Source organism: Habropoda laboriosa, unplaced genomic scaffold (genome assembly GCF_001263275.1).
Source record: "Habropoda laboriosa isolate 0110345459 unplaced genomic scaffold, ASM126327v1 scaffold18, whole genome shotgun sequence".
In the NCBI taxonomy this organism is placed as follows: Eukaryota; Metazoa; Arthropoda; class Insecta; order Hymenoptera; family Apidae; genus Habropoda; species Habropoda laboriosa.
Window position 1 is genome coordinate 2,317,267 of NW_017100152.1, and position 21,221 is coordinate 2,338,487.

Here is a 21,221-nt window from a genome sequence, read left to right on the forward strand (position 1 = left end):
GAGTAAAAAGTAACTCTTTTTCGTGGAATAGTAAACGTGGTAATTGCAATAGGGCGGTAATAGAAGTAGCGATAATAGCGATAGTGGTAGAATAGCTGTAGGTATCGGTGATCGACGGGGTGTAATAGCGGTTTGTGGACAGTGTCTCCAGGCAGGTATACGAACAAAGGTAAGATGGAGTGTCGGAAGGGCTGGGGAGGTTTCTTGAATGAAGGATTTTACGGCCGGTTTTACGGGCTAGGGCCGGAGGGGACTTGGCCGGCCGGCTAGGTGGTATCAGGATCGTGGGTAAGGTGACTGGCCGAAAGGATGGGGGTTTAATTAGCTAGGGTTGCGAGATAATTAGAGACAACGCAGCTGGGGTTAACACCAGCGGAAAGGCATGGGTCGAGGTCGATCCGCACCCTCCTTCACTAACGGCTTATGGAACTCCCGACCTGGTCGCGAGTGAATCGTCGCCCAGCATTGCTCGCAATAGTACTGAAACAGAAGAAGAAAGGAAAATAGAAGCATTAGAATGTGCGTTTTCCTGGATTGTTCGTTAGCAGTTGGCAGTGTCAAGGCAGAGAGTGCGTGCGATTAAGGAGACAGAGGAGGCATTTACCTGTAAGCAGGTAACGTTCGCGCAGAAGAACGGCGCGAATTTGCCTCCGCAACGTTGCCCCTGGCACTCGTCGCACATTTGGTCGTCTAGGACGTATGGTTTCACTTCGACCTGAACAAATTAATCAGATGGAGAAACGATATGACGTGTCGAAGTATATATTATAATGTCCAAGTCAGTCGAAATAGTACACACTTACTCTCTTGTCTATGTCGCCGTGCTGTAACTGTACGAATCTGGCCGATATGGCAGCTATGTAGCTTTGTTGATTGCTGAAAGCAACCCTACCGGCCCCTTTGGGATACTTGAGCTCGGGATCTGTGTCAATGCCCGCGTAACATACGCCTCCGTACAGACGGTCCATAATCATCGCGAGCTCGACGGCCTTCAATGGTCGTGGAACGCCGCCGACGAACACCGTTTTTCGCGGATCTAACGGCATCGAAGCGTCCAGCACGAAATCCGCGTCGCTCAGCCGCCATGGTCGGATCTGCACGGGTTTGTCCTTGGTTGTCGGCGAGCTCACGCACAGATACAACTTCTCCTCGTCTTGGATGCACGCGTCGATCAGTTGTTGTACGGACGCCTCATCCTGCGATCGAACCAATCAAATTGGAATCTGTCCGTTACTATTCATTTAAAGAGAAACGCAGCACACGGCTCAACTCGAGTAACGTGTATTTTCGATTTACCTGGAAAAGCAGGAAAGCGTAGCCCTTTGGTGGAAAGTAGGATTTGCTCTCCGCTTTGTGGGGCCAATCGACGACCAGCGATCCAAAACGGCGGAAACTGGCTTTGATTTCCTCTGGAACGAGCGAATAATAACTAACGTCGAATGTAAAGGTGAAGCGAGGCGTTAAATCAGATGGGAAAGTATAGTCGTTACCTTCGTCGATGTCCGGTGGTAGACCACCGACGAACACTTTCCTAGAGAAGCGTTCCCCGGTTTCGCTGCCTTGGCTGTGAGGGCTGCTGCGACTCGGCGACGAGAGCGGCGCCGTCTGCGACCCGGTTATGCCGCTACCGACACCGACTCCGACGCCAACACCCACACCGACACCCACACCCACACCAACCCCGACCCCGTCCAGCTGGCTCGCCGCGTTAGGATCTTCCAGAAGCGTGCCGCTCTGGTCTTCTAGGCTCGGGAAGAACGGTGATTTACCTGAAAACGTTTGTACGATGTTAGTTCCTGTGTCAAAATATTTGACAGTCATCAACAACAACAACAACAACAACGGTAAAGATGACGACGATTCGAAGTAACCTATGGGACCTAACAACAAGCATCGCAATGTGTCGCCCTTGACACGGATAAATGGAATTGTTTTCGAAGGTAGAGGTGGAAGAATGACGGTTAGATGAGAATCGAGACTGACGCTTCGGGAAATTTCGCGAGTCGAGTATTACGCCGAAAAACTCACTGTATCTTCTTCTGATTGGGAATCTCGCTCTTCTGATGAACGTCGCCATTTCTCGCGGCGAATTCTTCGGCTCGCAAACGAACCCCAAAGAAACGCGAAATTGCGCGCAAACGTGACCGCTTGTTTCTCGCTGTTGTTAAGGGAAAACAGAAGACTGACAAAAGCGTACGTGCAACCGAGCGGAACAATCGAGTTTCAGTGGTCGTCGCTCATTTTTTTTTTATCGTTTATTCGGCGTCGTTGGAGCGAACGTCGTTAAAGACTACTCGAAAGTTTGCTCTAACAGCGGCGGGGCGCTCCGAAACGAGAATAGATACTGATACTTGCTCGTTAAGTAACAGCCTTGTCACGAACCGAATTTCCGCGAGAAAGCGGGACACCGTGCATTCGACCATCCCTTCGATTTTACCCGTTGCCAGTACAATATCGATTACTCCAGCCAACTCCTCGAGGGTCTGCACCACCAGCTGCCGACCGGCAGTCGCGATTTCCCATCAATCGCACCAACACTCACTAAAGTGTCTCTCTCCGTGGCAAATCGGAGATTCGTCGCTGGTAATTTGAATTTTCCGATTTCGCGTACCGCCGCTGGAAGGAGGATATAACTGGAAGGTCGACCCTAACTACTTGACCGTTCGCTGATGCTTATATTATATTTCTGCGGCGAAATGGCCATGATATCGCTCAGTCCATGATATAGGTACATATGTACATACACTACCGGCCAAAAGTTTGGAATCACCGAGCATTGCAATTTACACAAAAATTTCCAGAAAAAAGTCAGCGACTTTGAGAATTTTTTATCATTCGAATCAATTGATATGAGATAAATTGATAAATGTAGAATTCAGATAAACTTCAAATCTATAAAAAATTAGCAGTAGATTTAATATTGATGAAAAGTGGGAGGTGATTCCAAACTTTTGGCCGGTAGTGTACATACATACAAGTTGGGTCGATGCTCTCCCTCTCTCCCTCTCTATCCGCCAATTCTAGTATTTACGTTTGTTCGTCAAATCGAGAGAAAATTCATATAGCGAGACGAATGTGTATACACATAGGTTGACTTGTCCAGTGAATGAACACCCCCAAGTGAATAAACAGTGTTCATATTATACGAAAAATTAAAACCTATTATGCTTTTTGAAATTTCCAAAATACTTTCAGTGGAAGTCCACAGACGTCTTGCAAAATTGTTCTTCTTTTTACCTGTAACCTATACGGCACTACATTCCCTTTATTCAATAGCTGTCCTCGCGGCGTCACACAAGTTCAAGTAAGTCTTATGTGAGTGTAAATGTCAAAAGGTGATTCAGTGTTCGTCATGCTCTTTATGGTGGCACGAGAATTATACATGTTATAATAGTAAAGGAAAGTTTATTTGTGACAAATGTGATTAATTTGTGTTATGTATTCCGCACCTTTTACATCTCTTTTGATTCGACCATAATCATTTCATGAATTCTTTTTGGATAGATATAAGTACCTACACATCATGCTTATATCTCTTTGTGTACTTTGACATTTTTTAAATAAAGCATTACAGTTATATTCAGAATTTTATAAAATATCTGCAGTATTGCTTTCTCTTCTCCGCTGATTGCAACAGTTGCCCTAACCAATCGTGGAAAGTAAATAAATACATTGAAAATCACGTTTTCTTCAAAAATATTATCCTGTTTATTCACTGGGGGTACCTCTGTTCATTCATTGGTCTTTTGGTTCATGTTTCACTTAATCCTACGTCAGACTTTTAATAAAGGTTATAACTATCAAAAATTGCTAGATTTGTGTTCCGGAATGTATGACCTTTGTACTGAAACAGTTCACTTACAGTAATAGCATTTAGGAGATTAAATCACGATTTATGAATACTAATTTTAACAGACCTGTAGCTTAAGTGTTCATTCACTGGACAGATCACCCTACCCCCTTGGAAGCATGAACGAAACGAGTTCGATCTAGGATCCAGTCAAGAGACAGGATCACGAGGACATCGTTTCGAATTTCATCGAGGCGGAGAGAGCATAGACTGGCACACACAGTCCGCGTTTCTATCGATTAGAAGGTTTTAGGTCTTTTCTCGTTAATCGAAGCACAGGACAAGGATAAGACCTCCTATCGTTTTCGGAGCACTCTCAGCAAATCGTAGAACGATATCACGCAAGTCGTGACCGAACCCCTCGAAGGTGTTCTTCATCCCTTTCCCTTCCTCTTTTCAACGTAGCCCTATACCTATGTAGGTCTGAAACAAGAGGGTTATATCTAGCTCTGTTTATTCCCCGATCCGATGTACGAGCAAAGGATCATGCCTTTCCATTTCCACTTCTTTCGACCGCTTTTGCCCCTTCTTCCTTCTTTCTTTTTCCCGAAACATACTATATTTCCTAGCGGATGATTTCGTCGTGTTCCAGAGGGTTTAAAGTTGCTTTCGAAGAGAGGGGCTAAGAAACTTGAGTGCGATTCGGTAGCTTTCTAAGGCGGATACAACGATGCACGTGTGATCGCGGTACGGGAATAAGCTCGAAACACGAAACGAGGTATATACTACATGTATGAATGGAAGTATACGAGAGGGTTCCGGAGCGAGAGGGGGCAACGTGGAATAATCTGCGTGGATAATCGCGGTTTTATCGCGAGGGTCTGCTCTCCCGCTCCTATTTCGGGGGATGTAGCGCAGACGTACCTTTCGGCCAAAATTATTTAACGCTTTCCCCGTTCCGCGCGCGTGACTCACCCGCCTGCGTCAGCCTCGTTGCCTCCTTTTGTATACACACCTCTGCTCATCCGCGCGTCGTCGTTTCACGTTACATCGCGGTGTCCGATCGAAACCGACTTTTCTGCGTTTGTGCTTAACGAGGATTTACTTACGATACAAAATCTTACATGAGCTAGCTGGCATATATGGTAGTCTATCTTCCGGTCAACTTGTATGCACCATATCGATAGTTATCCAGTCAAAAGTTAAAGATATCTTTGGAAAAAGTTTGACGATTCCAAAATCTCGGAGGTCCGTATGGTTTTGAAAAAAGCGAAAAAAAAAAGAAACTGATATCTAACTGGTATAGAGGGAAAACTGCGGTCTACGGATCGATCGCAGCTTCGCTAAGTGACACCGGGTGGTTGGTTCGATTCCACCAGCTGGGCTTCCCGAAAAAACCAGAGGGAAGGAAGAAGAGAGAGGAGGAGGGTCAAAGTGAGCCGAGTTTTCGTTTGGCCGGTCTGCGACAGTCACAGAGCATCAATGTAACGCACGTCACCGGCGCTAGGAGGTTCGACGGATCAATAATCCAGGTAGCGTTTGCCCCACCGCGCCCGTCCCGCCCTTACTTCTCCCTTCCCTATTCGTCTACCCTTAGACACACCAGCGCGATACCTTAGCCCGCGTTGCACGATCCTTCCGCCCGAATTCGGCCAACCCGACTGGAGTACAACGCGTTGCAGAAGAAACTGTCGCGTCTCTCCGACCCTTTTTCTCTTCGCTCTGACGAGACCCGCCAATCCCCTGAACTATGACACGCGCGTACCGAACGCGTACGACCGCGGCTAGAAGATAAAGGCACGCGGTTGCGGAAGCGAACCGAGGTGAATGCCCTTTTCCAGCCGCCACCTCTCTATCCCCAGCCCCACCGCTCGCTAGTCCACAGCTCCCCTTACGCTCGCGTCCTTGCGTTTTCCTAGCGTCCCGACGCCGATGCATCGTGCCCCCACCCCCTTCATCTCTTTCTCTCGCTCTCGTGCCCAATCGCCTTTGTTCGAGCACGTGGATCACGCGACCGTGCAACGCGACCGTCCAGTCACGTCGTTAACCTATCGTTTGAGTAGCGGTACACGAAGTTGATAAAAGCCTCCGTACGTATGAGACTCGCGAAGATTTCGCGAACGGATTACGCCAACTCCGGTGCTTGCGTTTCTCTGCGAGGGAGAGAGAAGCCTGCTCGAGGAAATTCCGTGGTTTCGTTAAGATCGACCTATCGATTCCACCGATGCACGCGCCTTTGCAACGAGAACAACAGAGGGGAGGAGGAGATCGAGTTGTTACTGTTGTGCTAATAGAGCGGTAGGTACGTTATTCGCGATCGAAATCGAAACGCTCGCCACGATAGTTGATCCGCGTCATCAGCTTTTGGGGGCGAGGATAAAAATAGCAGACGACGATTCACGGGGTAACTGGACTCCGCTCGTTTCATTTCGGAGTGGGGGGCTGACAAACGAACAGTTGGTCACGCGACTTTTTACGAGTCGTATGCAAATGTTGCGTTTACGCGATAAACGTGGTTTCTCCCCTACGCCAGCATGATATTTCATTTCGATACGAACTTCGTAAATTTCGAAACGTCACACCGACCCTCCCTTTCCAGAGGCGATCGAGCACGAACGACGCTTACGTGCCCCTCGAACAATTCTCGTGGTTACCCTTTTTGCGGCTCGAACGCAACGCGAAAAACGCAACCGAAGAGAAAGACAGGAAACGAGCAAGGCGTAGAAGCGCAGCAACTGATCCGATTTGAAGAGTAAAAGGGGAAAAGCCGGTTACGTAGGAAGAGCAGGGTTTATCGTAATAATCGGCCATTGTTGAGAGAATATAATGAACGTTGTCTCATGGACGACGCCGACCATTCTTCTCTCATGACGTTCTTCCTGTCCTACAGTCCCTCGAATTCCTCGCAACGATTTACTCCGTTTTCTTATTCCGAGAGTCAATTTAATTTTAGATAAGCTGGAAGGGATTCACTTTCTTTTCACCAACAATTCTTCGCGTTTGCCTCTGGGATTTGCGAGAAATTCGTCGATTCCTTCGGGGACTCGGTTCCAATTCCAGTACTTTTCGAGGAGTGGTTAACGCTCGCTGAATACTTATGCAGTCACATCGAGGGGTAATTTTTTCGTTCGAACCGCCTCCGACATCTTCTAGGATGCGTTGGTTAGGCGAAGACGCGTTAATTAGCATGTGCGAGGGGACGATCAATTAACCTCCGCGGCTAAGAAGCGAAAGGTTAATTAAAAGAAGAACGAAGAGACGCATCGAGTGCACTGACAATAGATGGTAATCGGGGAAAAGCAGCAATTAAAACGTACCCAGGGGCGCTACGTTTCCGCCACCTCTTTTTTCGCGATCTCCAGACTGTCTAGCCTGTCGTCCTAGCACCCTTTCCATTTCCCAGCGCAACTTATAAAAATTCGTAATTATGAGCTTATTAACGACTTAGAAAATCCTGCGAATTAACGAGCGCGCGTCTCAAGAGCTAGCGGCTCTACGACAACCCTCCCGCATCCTCGTCCCGCCGACCCCGACCAGTCCCTCCTCTCTCTCCGCCTCTTCACCCCCCGACACCTAACTCGCCCTCCATCTTCTCCTCCTTCTCGCGTTCGTCAACCCCTTAGACCATGCGATCTAACCAACCCGCGAGAGGCAGACGGAGAGAGGAGCGAAACGAGTCTTGATTCAGCGAGACAAACAGGCATCGCGTCGACCGTGCAATTGCACCATCTGCGGTAACAAATGGAAGAAAAACGCAAATCCATGCCGTTAAACGTCCTTTATCACGAGGGAGTAGAAAAAATAATTCGTAACTACCGAGGAATATGGATCGGATTGCTTTTTCTCTCGTAGATCACTTTGCAGGAAACGAAGTAAATACGCTTACTGGTGCAAGAATTGATGAATATCGCTCGAACATTATTTAGACTAGCCTTCTTTGCCAACGATATTAGAAGCGATATGCTTTCAATTGATCAGATACGTTTACAATGATGGTGAACGTACCGCGTTTAAGGGGTGGCTCTCGAAAAAGATAGGAGGACGTCGAGTCACGCGAATGCGATAAAATCGAACGTTCGAAGCCCGACGACGTCGCGAATCATAGCGCGTACAATCGAACAAAGAAAGGGAACACGTAACCTGCTGCACTCTTGACCTTTCCAAACTCTTGTGCAAACCAAACTACACAGCATCCTGGCTTCGAGTTTCCACGCGGATTCATTCTTTGAAACAACAACAAAGGAAAGTTGAACAAATTGACAGATAGGATTTTAATATTCTCGATGCCGAGCAAAAGAGTTTTCAGAGTCTCGAAAGCTAGCAAGCCCTGAAGCTTCCTTCCGTTGAAACGCGACGCGTCTCTCTCTCTTCTTCTTTCTTTCTGCTTTTGCATGGACGTCGAACGCGAAAGTGCTCTCGATACGGGACGCGTCTGGTACCGCGTTAAGGCAGGTCTTGAAAACAGGTCTCCCCGGTCTCTCTCTCTCTCTCTCTCTTTCTCTCCTCTTTCTTCGCGTTGTGCGCCGTTCCGCGACACGCTTAAACTCTGATCGAAGCGTTCGAGCCGTACAGAATAAAGTGATCGTCCTTGTACTGCCATGCTATACGGTGCTCCGTTAGCAGCGAACAGCGAAAAATCTGGTGGAGAAACGAAAAAAGGAGAAAAAAAAGATGGAGGGCGTGTCGTATCGGCAGGATCGTTTCGTATGCGTATGTAGTAGGTATATTATACGACACAGGCTTAGAGAACAGCAGCTCGGTCGAGTGTACCGTTACCGCGTGCATATCGGTTTGAAACGATCGAATTACGAGAGAAAAAATCGCGTCGACTTCTCTGGCTGGCTATCCTTCAGTATTAGAGATCGCGCACGGTACCAGGCCGCGGTCGAAACGAGACAAGTTTTACGAGTTGGTTGATTCGGGTCAAAAATGTATAAGTATACGTAGACGATGTGGACGCCGAGAAAGGAAAATGCGGGAACAATTGGAAGAGAGAGCACACGTGCGTCGGTTTTCGCTGAGTCCCGCGGTCACGTTACAAGTCGCCATATTTTCTCCTCCCGGGAAAAAGTAGCTCGCAGTGTCGCGACACGTGAATTACCTCTAATTGCAAATAAACTTCCCTACGATCATCCTTCATTTTAATTGGCCGAACAGTCGCTTTTACCGACCTTGGAGAAACTGGTTGTTCGCGGTCGTATTTCCGGAGAAACGATTCTCAAACGACCTTTCGACGAAAGCACAGAAAGAGAAGAAAATCCTATTCGAAAATCCAGCGCACAGAAACAGGCGACAAACGAACAACGTCGACCACGCGAAACTTTGCCAAGGATGCTAGGAATGTGGGACAAGGAAAATCTTGCGCCTTGGCTTCGATGCGTCCTATAGCGACGACGGCGACCACGACAACGAAACCAAATTTGCGTTGCGCTGGCGAAAATCTATCGCGTTTACTTGAAACTTTAGATTGAGAAAACTATGAAAATTACCGCTCCGCTAGTATGATTCTCCGTCCTGCGGCCTTAATACGCGACTTCGTTGTCTAGAGGAAATAGCCGGATGAATTATTCCGAGGAAATGTTACCACGCAACGTCACGATAAATTTGTCCACCGGTGATGTACGAAGGCCCAGAGTATACGCGAGGTGAATTTTTCCGGCTCATACCCAGTACGTTGGTGGACTTGGCAGGTACCTAGTAACCGAACAACGTTTCATTATGCGTCTCCAGCAGGGAGAATGGAAGAATCTACGTTCGACGAAAAAGAATTTGAGCGTGTAATGTCTCGCATAAATACTGAAGGTCGCTCCAATTTATGGACGATCCACAGGAAGTTCCTCGCGGGGAGAAAGAGGAGAAGGGTGGCACCAGCAACGTTTCCAGGGCTCCTTGGTTCTCGACGAGTCAGCTAATTAACGTATTTATTGTTTCGTTGAATATGTAACACGGCCGCCTTGACCTCCTGTATGATAGGTATACCTTTACCTACCGCTTTCCTATGCCAAAGAAAGAGGGAGATGAATTCGATGGAATATGCTTGTTCCAGTGGTCGTTCAAAGAGATTGAATTTCGCTGGTCGAAGTCAAGGCGACATAGAATGATTCACCATGGTCGAGGAGAAAGAAAAGACACGCCTTCGAATCGATCGAAATGGAAATTGGCCGTGTCTGCGATAGTTCAATGCGCGAAACCGACGCGTTAAGAAACCGTTCTGCTCGCGCCTAGCCTCGCGCACTTCATGCTCCAAGCTTCCACGTAGGCAATCGTCCCATCAGCTGAGGACCCGGTGCATGTCTGTCACGCGCACCACTTGGTGCATATGCTCGCTCGGTGATTTCAATCCGTGCTCGTCCGCTGGCTAACCGATGCGAGCGAATTACAGTTTCATTGGTTACTGGATTATTCTATGAAAAAATGTTCGATCCTGTTTTCCATTTCGATTGTACGGCGTCGACGTGGAATTTCGAGGGAGGACAAATAGAAACAGCAAAACGAAGAGAAACGGAACGAAAGAAGCGATTGCATGTACACGTAGAGGTGAAAGAACGGGCTAGCGGACCAAAGTACAGGCTTCAGCTGGCGGCTAGTCCTTCTTTTCCAGCGATTGCAACGATGAAAGAGGAAACGAGGGTCGCGGAGGAGGGCCGCGTTTCCCTGATTGCCGTCAGAACAGTATACAAGCCTGTTGCAAAGCCGTTACGCAAGCGTAAATTTTAATTGAGCGTCTCTCTCGGCGCGTATCTTCCGTCGACTCAACACGGCACCGCGCGGCACCGTAGCGAGTACTAAACTTTAGCGAGAAACGAAGAAACCAGGGAAAGAAAGAAGGAGAGGAAGGAAAAAAGGAATAAACTGACAGTTTTCACTCACCGTGCAGTTGCGCGAGCGATTGTAGCGTGCTGGCATTACAGTTCATGTACCCTGAAACAGAAAAAGGTCGGTGTTTCGATTAGAAGTGCATTTCGCTTTCGAAATTCCATAATTTATCGTCGTCGGACACGGCCACGTGAAAGTGACGCGTCTGAAAGAGGGCGTAAAAGTTTGAAAAGTTGATGGAAGATATCGGTCCCCGATGGGCGTATACGCTTTAAGCCGCGTGGTGGCATTCACGCTAAGCGGTAACGTTAGACGCGCGCGTGAAGTTACGGGCCGCGATATTGTATCGCAAAGATGCGTGAACGTGAAGGAAAAGGAAAAGGCAAAGGAAAAGAAAACGAACCGCTCGCGTGCGGTTCGCGGAGATCACGTTGCACAGTGTCGTAAGTAGTGCGGCACGAAAGCCCGCTGCCGGACACATGTGGGTCAAACGCGGTTTCACAATTTCGAAAAAGGCGCCGTTTTAGCTGGCTTATCGAGAGTCGAGAACGCGACACTGCTCACTCCTAACCGCGAACGAGAAAACTTAGGCAATTCGACCACCCTTACTCTCTCTCTCTCTCTCTCTCTCCCATTGTCAGTAAGGAGAATGGTGTTTATGTTGATCGAGACGAAGATTGAATCGAAAGAAAACTTTTTCCCGCGTAACCAGATTACATGCGGCCGTGCATCGAATCGAGCAACAAGGAGCTAATTAGGAGCCTGAAATTGATCGATCAATTTCCCTCCCTATTTGGCTGAACTTAATAAATCGGCCCACTTGCGGGGATATTCGCGACATTAATAACCGTTATTATGAAATCTCGAGAACGGAGTCGTGTATACAGGAGACGCAAATTGCAGGTTTCGATTATGAAATCGCGCGCGATTACTTAACGGCGCGATACGTTTCGAATAGGCTTGCTGGTGGGTGATTCGATCGGCTTACGCGCGACAAGGGAAAAATCAGCCGTTTCGGCGGCAGCAAGTTTAAGCCGGCGAGAGAGGGAAGCTTGGGAGAAAGCGTTCCTTCGATTCATCGTCTGACACTTTCGTTCACCGACGAACCGTGTTCGATGCAACGACGCGACTCAATGACAGCGCTGTGCATCTTGTCTGATTCGCACGTCGAAGGATTCCGCAGTAAAGAAGGATCGCCGTTCGTTTGAGGAAAAAGACCGACGGTAGGGGGGGAGTACGTTCGACAAATAAGATAAAAAGATAAGATAAGAAATCTGCCGGAATTAAGAGGCAGTCGATACGCGTCGACTTTCGTTTCGAGTTTTCCTTGCTTCGACGGCGTACACGCGGCAATTCTACGCCCATAGAACGAGCGTCGGTCGACTCGACCTTTCGATTCAAGGTTGCTCGAACAAGTCGTAATTTACGCTCGACGGTAATTTAAGCGCGAGAACACGACGACTAAAGACAGTGTCAGACGTTAATTACGACGCAGAAGTGCGACTACGTACGTGCGTCGTTGAATAACCGCGATGCCCTGTGTACGCAGAGGAGCTCGCGCGAGCTCGTCGAGCTAACCGGCTTGTGCAATCAGTTCGAATCGAAAATACTTGCTATATTCGGGACGCTCGTTGCGCGACACTTCCCAGTTGCCACAGTCACCGTGCGACGATAACCTACGCGTTCCTCTACCATGCCCGTTGCGCCCTCTGCTCCCTCCCTCCTTCTCCTCCTTCTAACGATAATCGATACGAATTCGCGAATATTAAAGAGGATACCGCGCACAGCTCTCGGCTCCGTCTTCACTGGAGGGTGACAGGAGGTGGTATCTCTAGGCAATCTCTTGACAAAAGTTGCGTCATCGCGGATTAACCAACTTTCGATTGCGCTGCTGTGCCGCCGCTCGACTGCGGAGAAATGTAGAGAAATGCGGAGAAAATTGGAGGATAGCAACGGTGGAAAAATAAACGGGTCACCAACGGTTTTCCGTTCTTTGTCCCTATCCGACAAACACTCTTCTTTATGCATTTACACGCGGATAAGCTTGAATTTATGGAAGCGACGTTCGCGTAAAACCGTAACGTCGACACGACGTTTTATTTCGGAAACGGCACGTTTATTTCGCACGGGTTAATCGCTTCTCCTTCCCGCTAAAAGCCCACGCACGCACGCACGCACGCACACACATCGTACCGTGATCATTTGACTTTTTGCCAAACGACTCCGCCTCGCGACACGTCGTGTCGTTCCGATCAAATTTCCCGACGCCGCTTTCTCCTTCATGCGATTCCGCGGCTGAAAACTATCGCGATTTATTCGTCAGCACTCGGACGTTAACGCCTCTGCCAGTGTCGACGAACACTAATTCGTAGAGGAAACCGGTTCCTAGCTCTACGCGCAAAATTGAACGCGAGAATACAGCCGATAAAAATGTTCAGGGCTCTCGTTTCTCTCGTTTCGACAAAGAATACGCCGCAATCGGTTCGCTAGAGGTATGCTCAGGCACACGGCTGTCCTGCGACTTGGACCGACGAATAGCGGTATCCGTGTACGGTATCGGAGATGCAAAAGTTTAAACGTGCATCGACCTTTCGCCATTCCTTCTAGCTCGTCCGTTTTGCTCTAGCTAGATTCGCGTTTACGTCTCACGCACGTCCAATCAAGATCGCTCTATTTTTCCGCCTCTTCTTTATCCAGTACATTGTGCCCTGAGTTTCGACTGCAATGCATGATACTTAATTAACGATAACGATAATGCGACGATAAGAGACAGGTCGAACAATGAACACGGACCGCACATTAATCGTTGCAATAAATCAAATGCATACATCTCACGAAAATATCGCGTTTATCGCGTTTCACGGCGTTGTCATCAATCTTTCTCGTCTCGTGCAAATTAACGTCGGGCGGGACCGCTTTCAGCTTTGTTGGGAGGTTATGCTCAAGATACGCCTCTGGGCAAACTCTTTTTTGCAGTTCTTTTGTTTCGACAATGCTGCCTCGTGGAACGTTCTTCTGCCGTGATTCGATCTCTCTGATTGAAATTTCCCACACGGTAAATGGACCATTTAGACATGTTAAAGGTCACAATTAACGAGAATCGTCGTCGATGAATGTTAACTTTTTGCTTCTTCTGTAGGTTGACATTTAAATACTAAAGTTTCACCTCACCACGGGGAGAGTATGCATACAATAAAATTGTCCACCGGCGTCAAAATCTAAGATTGTCCACGGCGTAACGCCGCGCCGCCGCCTCAACTACTTTCTTCCTATCCATTATACTTCAGTACGTATGTATTTCTATATGAATAGGTCACATATACCAAAGATCGTTTTTGGCGACGTTTGCGCGCGCCCGCTTTCTTCCAAACTACCGAAAACGCCACCACGCTCCTCAGTCTCGTGATAAAAGAAAAAAAAGAGAAGCGTTTCGAGTGCTGTTTGCCAGCCTCTCTCGGATATCGGACAGCGACGAACGACTCACCAACTCCTATCCTCTAGCTGCCATTGCTCTCGAGCAAGCTGATACTGACCTGGAACAGAAAAAAAAGGCAACTGGTTACTCCTTTGTTAAGACGATCGAGAGTGTAATTGTTGGTGGGGTAACGAGAACCGTTATCGCGAACACGTCGTAGCTAGGTGGCTCGTCGCGCGACCCAAAGCAGCCACGTTCGAGTCGAACAACCACGGGCTAGGCGGCGACTTCCGCGTTTAATTCAGTTCTCCTAGCTATATTTAAAGCCGGTCGCGCGCCTCCCGATACAAGAATTTGCCGCGCCGCCGATCGTACCTCGAGTTCTACGATAGAATCGCGAGCGAAGGTCGCGGAGACCTCCGAGAAAACCACCACCACCACCTTTGTATAACAACGGTATAGAGCTCTCTGTATGCTCCGAAATCATCGCTGTCTCGAGATTTGTCGGATCGGTGAAAGTGTTAGATAACGATTTCAGTTCAGAGCTCCACGCTGGACTACTTTGACTAACCGAAAGCGACCTTATTCTCTTCCACCGGCTTCCTGGAACAAAATCATTGCTTTTCCAACGAATTTGCGACAAATATACACAGAACAGACGGTTCAAGAGTCTCGAGAGTCACCCAGTAGAGCACGACCTATTCAATTAGGCTAGCATCGGTGACATAACACGAGCCACGATACGGATGTGCATATTAACCCATTTAGCTCCGTTACACACGCGAACAATGCACGGTCCGCGTTCTGGACGACGACACGAGCGACTTCTCGCTCGTTCAAATCGATACGGAAGAAGGTTCTACCGTAAACACGGGACCGCCGATCTTTCTTTCGAAATGCGATGCAGCCTTCTTCGGTGCAAAAACCACTTCTTAAGAAAATTATTCCTCCGTAAAGGAAAACATTGCTGTTTCGTTTATCCTATTCGCGTTCCCTAAGCTTATCGAGCAAAGGTTTGTTTCCTTTACGCGACGAATTTAGAGTGCGAACGGGGTATCATGGCTAACGAAAGGCGCCACTTGAGAAATTTTTCTTTTTTCACGTAGAGTGCGCGTGCGCGTGCGGTTCGTCCAACGATCTTCCTCGATTTTACGCGTCGGAAGAATGCAGATGTGCCCGAAATTTTATTCTTCAATACGAAATTCCAACCCACGCGACAACCATTCGACGTATCATTGAGCGATACGCGGATTGTACGGACAGAAACGGTTATGTTAGCTTCGTTGGGACTTTTTTTACACTCTACTATCTGTATTAATACCTACTCTTTTCGCGTTCTCCTCGCCGTTTCTAACAATTTCCGGTAGAGTTGTCCTTAAAGTCTTGCACTGTGCAACAATTGCAGAGTATGTGACATGTACGGTACAACGAAGACACTAGAGGTACAGTATAGATAGTACAGTCGGCAAGTGGAGAAAAGATGAATTGTAGAAAAGTAGCTGACTCGCAAGGTACGTGGAAAGAAAAGATGACTCTGAATTTGCTCTCACTTCTCGGTCAGGAATAGTATCAACGAACAGCTCGAATCGTTCGACAGGGCTGAATCGACGAAAGGAGGAAGGAGAAAGCACGCGCAAGCGCGCAAACGAGAATGAGCAAGGCGAAGTTCGTTGGATGGAACGGAGTAGAAAAATAGAATGTACGAACGTATGACAGAATGTTTAGCGGTCCGTTTGTTCGATACTTACGCACAATTCATTGCGATTCTATACCGTAGTCGTTGAACGTTATGTGCATACGATATAACCCTTGACCCTGCATCTCAAACACGTCAGAATTCTTTGCTTTCGTTATCTTTCTCGTTTCATCTCGCCCGTTCGATGAACTCGACACGAGGCGGCTGTTTTCTCCATCTAAACGTGGACGCAAAGCGTCGAACGGTCTTCGTTAACGCATCATCGAAGGGGCTAGTAGACGCAGTTTTTAAAAGAGGAAAAAAGCTTTCGGCTACATCCCTTACAGCCGGTTGCGAGTCTATTCTCGTCCTTGCTGCTACCTCTACGAATTTAGCGAGCGAGCGAGCGAACGAACAACCGACCGACCGACCGACCGACCACGAAAATTTCTACATCTAGCCCAAACTGCGTTGTTCGCATCGAACGATTGCATCCGGGGAATGAACTCGGTCAACCGGAAGCGCGCTACGAGCACGCGCTTCATACCGCTACCGAGTGTACAATTAAATCGAGCCCCGAAAGCAAGAGGCGACTTGGTAGGAAGCGATCGTTATTTGGTGATGAGTGACGAAAAACCGTGGAGCCAAGGGATGCGGGCAATTTGGGGGAGGAGGGCGAGGAGCCGGACTAAATTTAAATGGCCCGGTACTGGTGCGTCGTTAACGAAACACACTGGTAGCCGTGCGGGGCTCCCCAGCCGGCTTGAAACGGTAGTACACGTGCGTCGCCCGATCAGCTGGCCCGCATACACGCGTTTCCACGCGAGCCTCACTCTCTCTCTCTCTCTCTCTCTCTCTCTCTCTCTCTCTCTTTCTCTTTCTGTACGTGGACGACAAGACGATTCCGGCCTTCGGTCATGCCGACTTGCGAAAAGCCTCGTTTGTACCGAGCACTCGCATTCACAGTTGAGTAAATTTCCTCGAGTCTACTCGTTCCATGCCGCCGCCGCAACCGCTGCGCGGCGTCAATTGCAGGAAAGAGGAACTTGCGACGCCCTCGTTCACCGCGTCCTCCTCAATGGAGTTATCGCAGTCGTGCTGGCCCCCATTCTGCTCGTGTTTGTTTCCGCGTCAGCCAACACACGCGTTCCAAAACCTACCGCGAGGACGGATGTAAAATTCGGGATGGAGGAAATGTCGAAATTACAGAGAGTTTTCATCGATTCAGTTGGTTAAGAGAGAAAAGAAATGTGTGGAAAGTATAGAGAGATGGCGCGGCGCGGCGCGAAGAGGGTGGCTGAAACTGTATGCGATCGATAGTTGAATGCCCTCCAGTTGACATGCGTAACTCGTACTTGCTCGCCTACGATAACTCTTCTTTTTTTTTCTCTCGTCGACCCTACACCATTATCTTGATCGCAACGCGGCCATTCTTTCGTTCGTCATGATCGCGACTGATTCCTACCTTCCTCCTCTATCACCAGTGTATGCGCGAACTCCAAGAAAAATCGCTCGATAACGCGCAGTATACGTAGGAGTCGCGAGCGTCGTCGCTATCGACTGGTAAAACCACCGGTCGACCAACATCGGACTCCTCGCTCGGAAATTTCCACACGAACGGAGCCTCTTCGCTCCACACCTTCGTTTCGTGCTTTCTTTTCTCCTGTTTCTGTCATCTCTATGCCATCCAAACTACAAACTAATTATAATTCCCCTTCTGAATTATATCCAATTACTCGCAATAGTCGACATTAATATGCGAAACTATTCGATAAAGCATTCCTCTCTGCTCAATTAGCGTCACAGTTCCGAGTTATCGTTATCTGCGTATCACCCGAACAAACTGTGCAAGGAAGGAAAGTAGAAAATACCTCCTAAACCGTTGCAAATTTCCAATGGCGTAGAAACTCGGTAGATATACATAATTGTATGTAGTACGGTTCGATAGTACGATTTCCTATCGAGATGGTGAAGCTGGAACGTCAGTGCCACGGAATCAAATCGATATCTTATCAGAGTTTCACGGTAACTTTGAGAATCCTTGTTGAAAACCTATGTTCCACTGCCAATTACGCTACACACTTGCTTTTCCTCGGGGGATATGTCGTAAATGTTCGAGCATATCCGCCGAAACGTTTTTTCTCTTCGTGACGAATTTTCTCAGAGGACAACCAAGTTTACATAATGGTGTGCTAGTCGGTAGACTCCGACGTTGACGTGATGAAGGTGAATGGCGCGTCTCGGGGGATATGTCGTAAATGTTCGAGCATATCCGCCGAAACGTTTTTTCTCTTCGTGACGAATTTTCTCAGAGAACAACCGAGTTTACATAATGGTGTGCTAGTCGGTAGACTCCGACGTTGACGTGATGAAGGTGAATGGCGCGGTGTACGTATTCGAATAAAGTTATTGCGAACGATACCCAACGAAATCTGTCCAACGTTTCATACCGTGCCACTATCTCGCCTCTTCTCAGCGCAACAACAAGACGCACTAAACGCACGCGTTATATAATTCCGCATTGTTGCTTACGTAACACCGCCGATCGAACCAAAGACACGTATATAGAAGATAACGGCGGAGATGACGAGGCGGCAGACTTTCGACGATAAGCGGCCGAGAGCGGAAAGTAGTTTTTCGAAGCGGATCGATCGGACGTACTTGGCGTTCAGAAACACACGTGTGAACCGGAGGGGGGCCGAAAAAGACTCGAGGTGTGGTTGTCGACGATCGATACGAGCAACCGTGCTACCAGTAATTTCAGAATAAACCGTATGTCATTCGTTTCGTGCCAAGAGAGATTCGATCAAGCGATCACGCGACGATTTCCCGCGGCCGCTTTGCTCCAAGTGTTCCATGTTTAACCACCAACGAAATTAAATTTTTCCAAAAGTTCCAGTTTAAGTTTCTTCACGATGGAATCAACGTCAGCTTTCGTAATACCTACTTGATGATAGACAACTATCAGTTCTAATAATTTCGAATAACTTTGATCGCGACTAGCCGAAACGTTGCAAGAAACGGCCTCAATGTCCGTGTCGTTTTCGAAAGTCGGTCGAGGCTGTTGCGACAAGGGACCGGTCGTTGAGAAACAACGTAAAGGAGGAAGGGGCATTTCGCGTCAACGGTGAACAACGAACAACGAATTGCCGCACGTGTACCAGCAACGATCAAATTCTGAAATTCGATTTGCAATCGTCGTGAATATAAATCATTCATTTCCTTTCTTTTCTGCTTTACAACAATAAGAATATAGAAATGTCATTTCTGTCTCATTTAGATTTCGCTTCCTATGAGCAACACGGCCAACGAACGGAACGACCAGAGCAGCGGTCGATGTGACACTACCACGGTTCGTCACGTTTCCACCGAAACAGAAATACGTCCCATTTCTGTCCATCGAGCCGTCAGCTAGTCGGTAGATGCGGTGTAACGATGCCAGCAGCAGCCTATCGATTACTGAGAACGCAATATTGCCTCCTCGTTCCGCGTAACTTCCATTAGCGATACTCGTTGGGGTGTGCGTCTCCCTTTCTTGTTCCCCTCTAGCAGCTCGTTGGTATCACTCTCGCGCCTGCGTGTACAAGCTCTCGACATCCAAACACCCACGAAAATCCTGCTACTCCACGAAACACCATCGTATTTCCACGTTTTTTCCTTCATTCCTCTTTCCAGAATTTTCCAACTGTTTGGTAAACACGAGACCGATAAGAAAGGGAAACGAGTTGGATAAAAGAGGGCAGTAGTCGAACGTAGAGGAAAGCGTCATTTTCTATAGTCTTTCTATACGAGCCTTCCAATTGCACATTTACTTCTTGTAAGAATTCCTCCTCCTTTTTCGTCGGGGTCGTGTTTTCGCGAACATGCCACGAAAAAAAGGAATAATAAAACGAGCAATAGAATGAGAAGGAGAGAGAGAGAGAGAGAGAGAGAGAGAGTTGCAACATCAAGGGAAAAAGACATTCGTAATACGTCACAACGCGTTACCGGAGGAGACAGATAGGCGGATAGAAGGCATGGAGGGGTAAGAGGAACCCGAAGCGAAACGGTTCCGGCACGGAGTGCAAGAGCAGGGAGAGAAGGTTTTTCCGAGGGGTAGGGTGCAAAATTGCGCAGGTCAGACCAGGTCAAGGCACTCTAGCGACGCACCAACTACAAGGTGTGCCAAAATCGCGACGAAACATTACAAAATATTCGCTTAGGTAGCAAAAGGAGCAACCTTGAAGGCGTGCGCGTGCACACGTGTTCGACGCCACGACACGTGTTTGATTTACGCAATCGATTTGGGGGGAGAAAAATCGTATCAGGTTTGGAGTAAAAAGTTCATAGTACGCCTGTCGTGATCCGGGATACTCGGTTTCACGGTATCGAGCGAAAGCGTACGCGCCTGTTCCGCTTGGCCCGTGCGTGGAACAGGTGCATGGCACCTGACCTGCCGGAGGGACGAACCTTTTAAACTTTAAAGGGCCCTTCTCTTTCGCGAGATTCCACGACGGGTTCGTTCGAGCGTCTCGATATGATGTGACACGACACGAGAGGCGTGCCTGCTATTATCCTTTTTCACACATTTTTTCCCCATTCGTCACACGTTGTTGAGAATAGGTATGCGCACAGAGGTGTCTATAGTTTTGACTCGATTCTCGCGAAAGCGAGGATTGCGTGATCACCGGCAATACGTAAGTTCGTAGATAAACGAAACCAGTTAAAAAGGCTCGTCGTCTTCGGAGAAATTTTTCGAAGGAAAGATTTACGGTGCCTCGTCGTTGCGACGTGGTGTCAGATGGTACGGTACCAATCTACGATTATCCTCGCTGGAAACTGTGCCCAACTCGCATCACACGTTGTTTATCAACGTGGTCACCTCTCTTTCCCCAACCTCTTCTATATCGCGAGTAAATAACGTAGGGTTTGTCCCGATTTTGGAAAGTCAAACGGTAGAAACTCCTTGAAAAGCCGAGTGATTTTTTTCTCTCGTCACTAATTGACTCGAAACACGATCGAGCGACGGAAAAAAAATACCAGAAGGTGCCAATCACACGCGATCACGTGGCGAGACACGCGCCGACGAACTCTCAACTCGAGCCGAAAACGGGCAGGCAGTGCGAAGAGTGGTTGCGTCACCGTGTCTCCCCTCGCCCTTGCTATCCTCATTGTCGCCGAGTCCCGCGAAATTCACGATCAAACCGAAGCACAAAGCAGGACCTGTCTAGGACTAAGCTAGTACAAGTGTAATGGAACGTGTGTATAGGCACCTTTATTCAGGAACGTGGCGGTCCATGGATAGATATCGGCGGTGGAAGGTGTCTCAGCCGGCGCAGCGCCGTACGCGCGAAACATCTTCCCGTTCCGCTACGCGGGGCCCGTGCACGATCCGACTACGCTCGTTCGACCAACTCGTGAATCCCAACACCGACCGTGAGCAGTTCCGCGCTGCTGCTCGCTCTCGATTCGAGTCCTCCTTCTCCTCCTCCTCCCCCTCCTCCTCCTCCTCCTCCTCCTCCTCCTCCAGATCCGTCTCCTCTCTC

The 21,221-nt window shown here is 48.3% G+C and overlaps 1 protein-coding gene across 1 annotated transcript in view; it reads right to left on the bottom strand.

Moving 5' to 3' along the window:
- Positions 1-323: 323 nt before the first annotated feature.
- Positions 324-21,221, bottom strand: part of LOC108575935 (cytoplasmic polyadenylation element-binding protein 2-like) — a 40,132-nt gene continuing 19,234 nt past the window's right edge. The window contains exons 3-8 of the mRNA XM_017938880.1: positions 10,661-10,711; positions 1,491-1,769; positions 1,297-1,409; positions 804-1,196; positions 605-715; positions 324-480 (exon numbers count right to left, since the gene is read on the bottom strand). Coding sequence (XP_017794369.1) covers positions 364-480; positions 605-715; positions 804-1,196; positions 1,297-1,409; positions 1,491-1,769; positions 10,661-10,711 — 1,064 coding nt within the window. The 3' untranslated portion in view covers positions 324-363. The remainder of the gene's footprint in view (positions 481-604; positions 716-803; positions 1,197-1,296; positions 1,410-1,490; positions 1,770-10,660; positions 10,712-21,221) is intronic.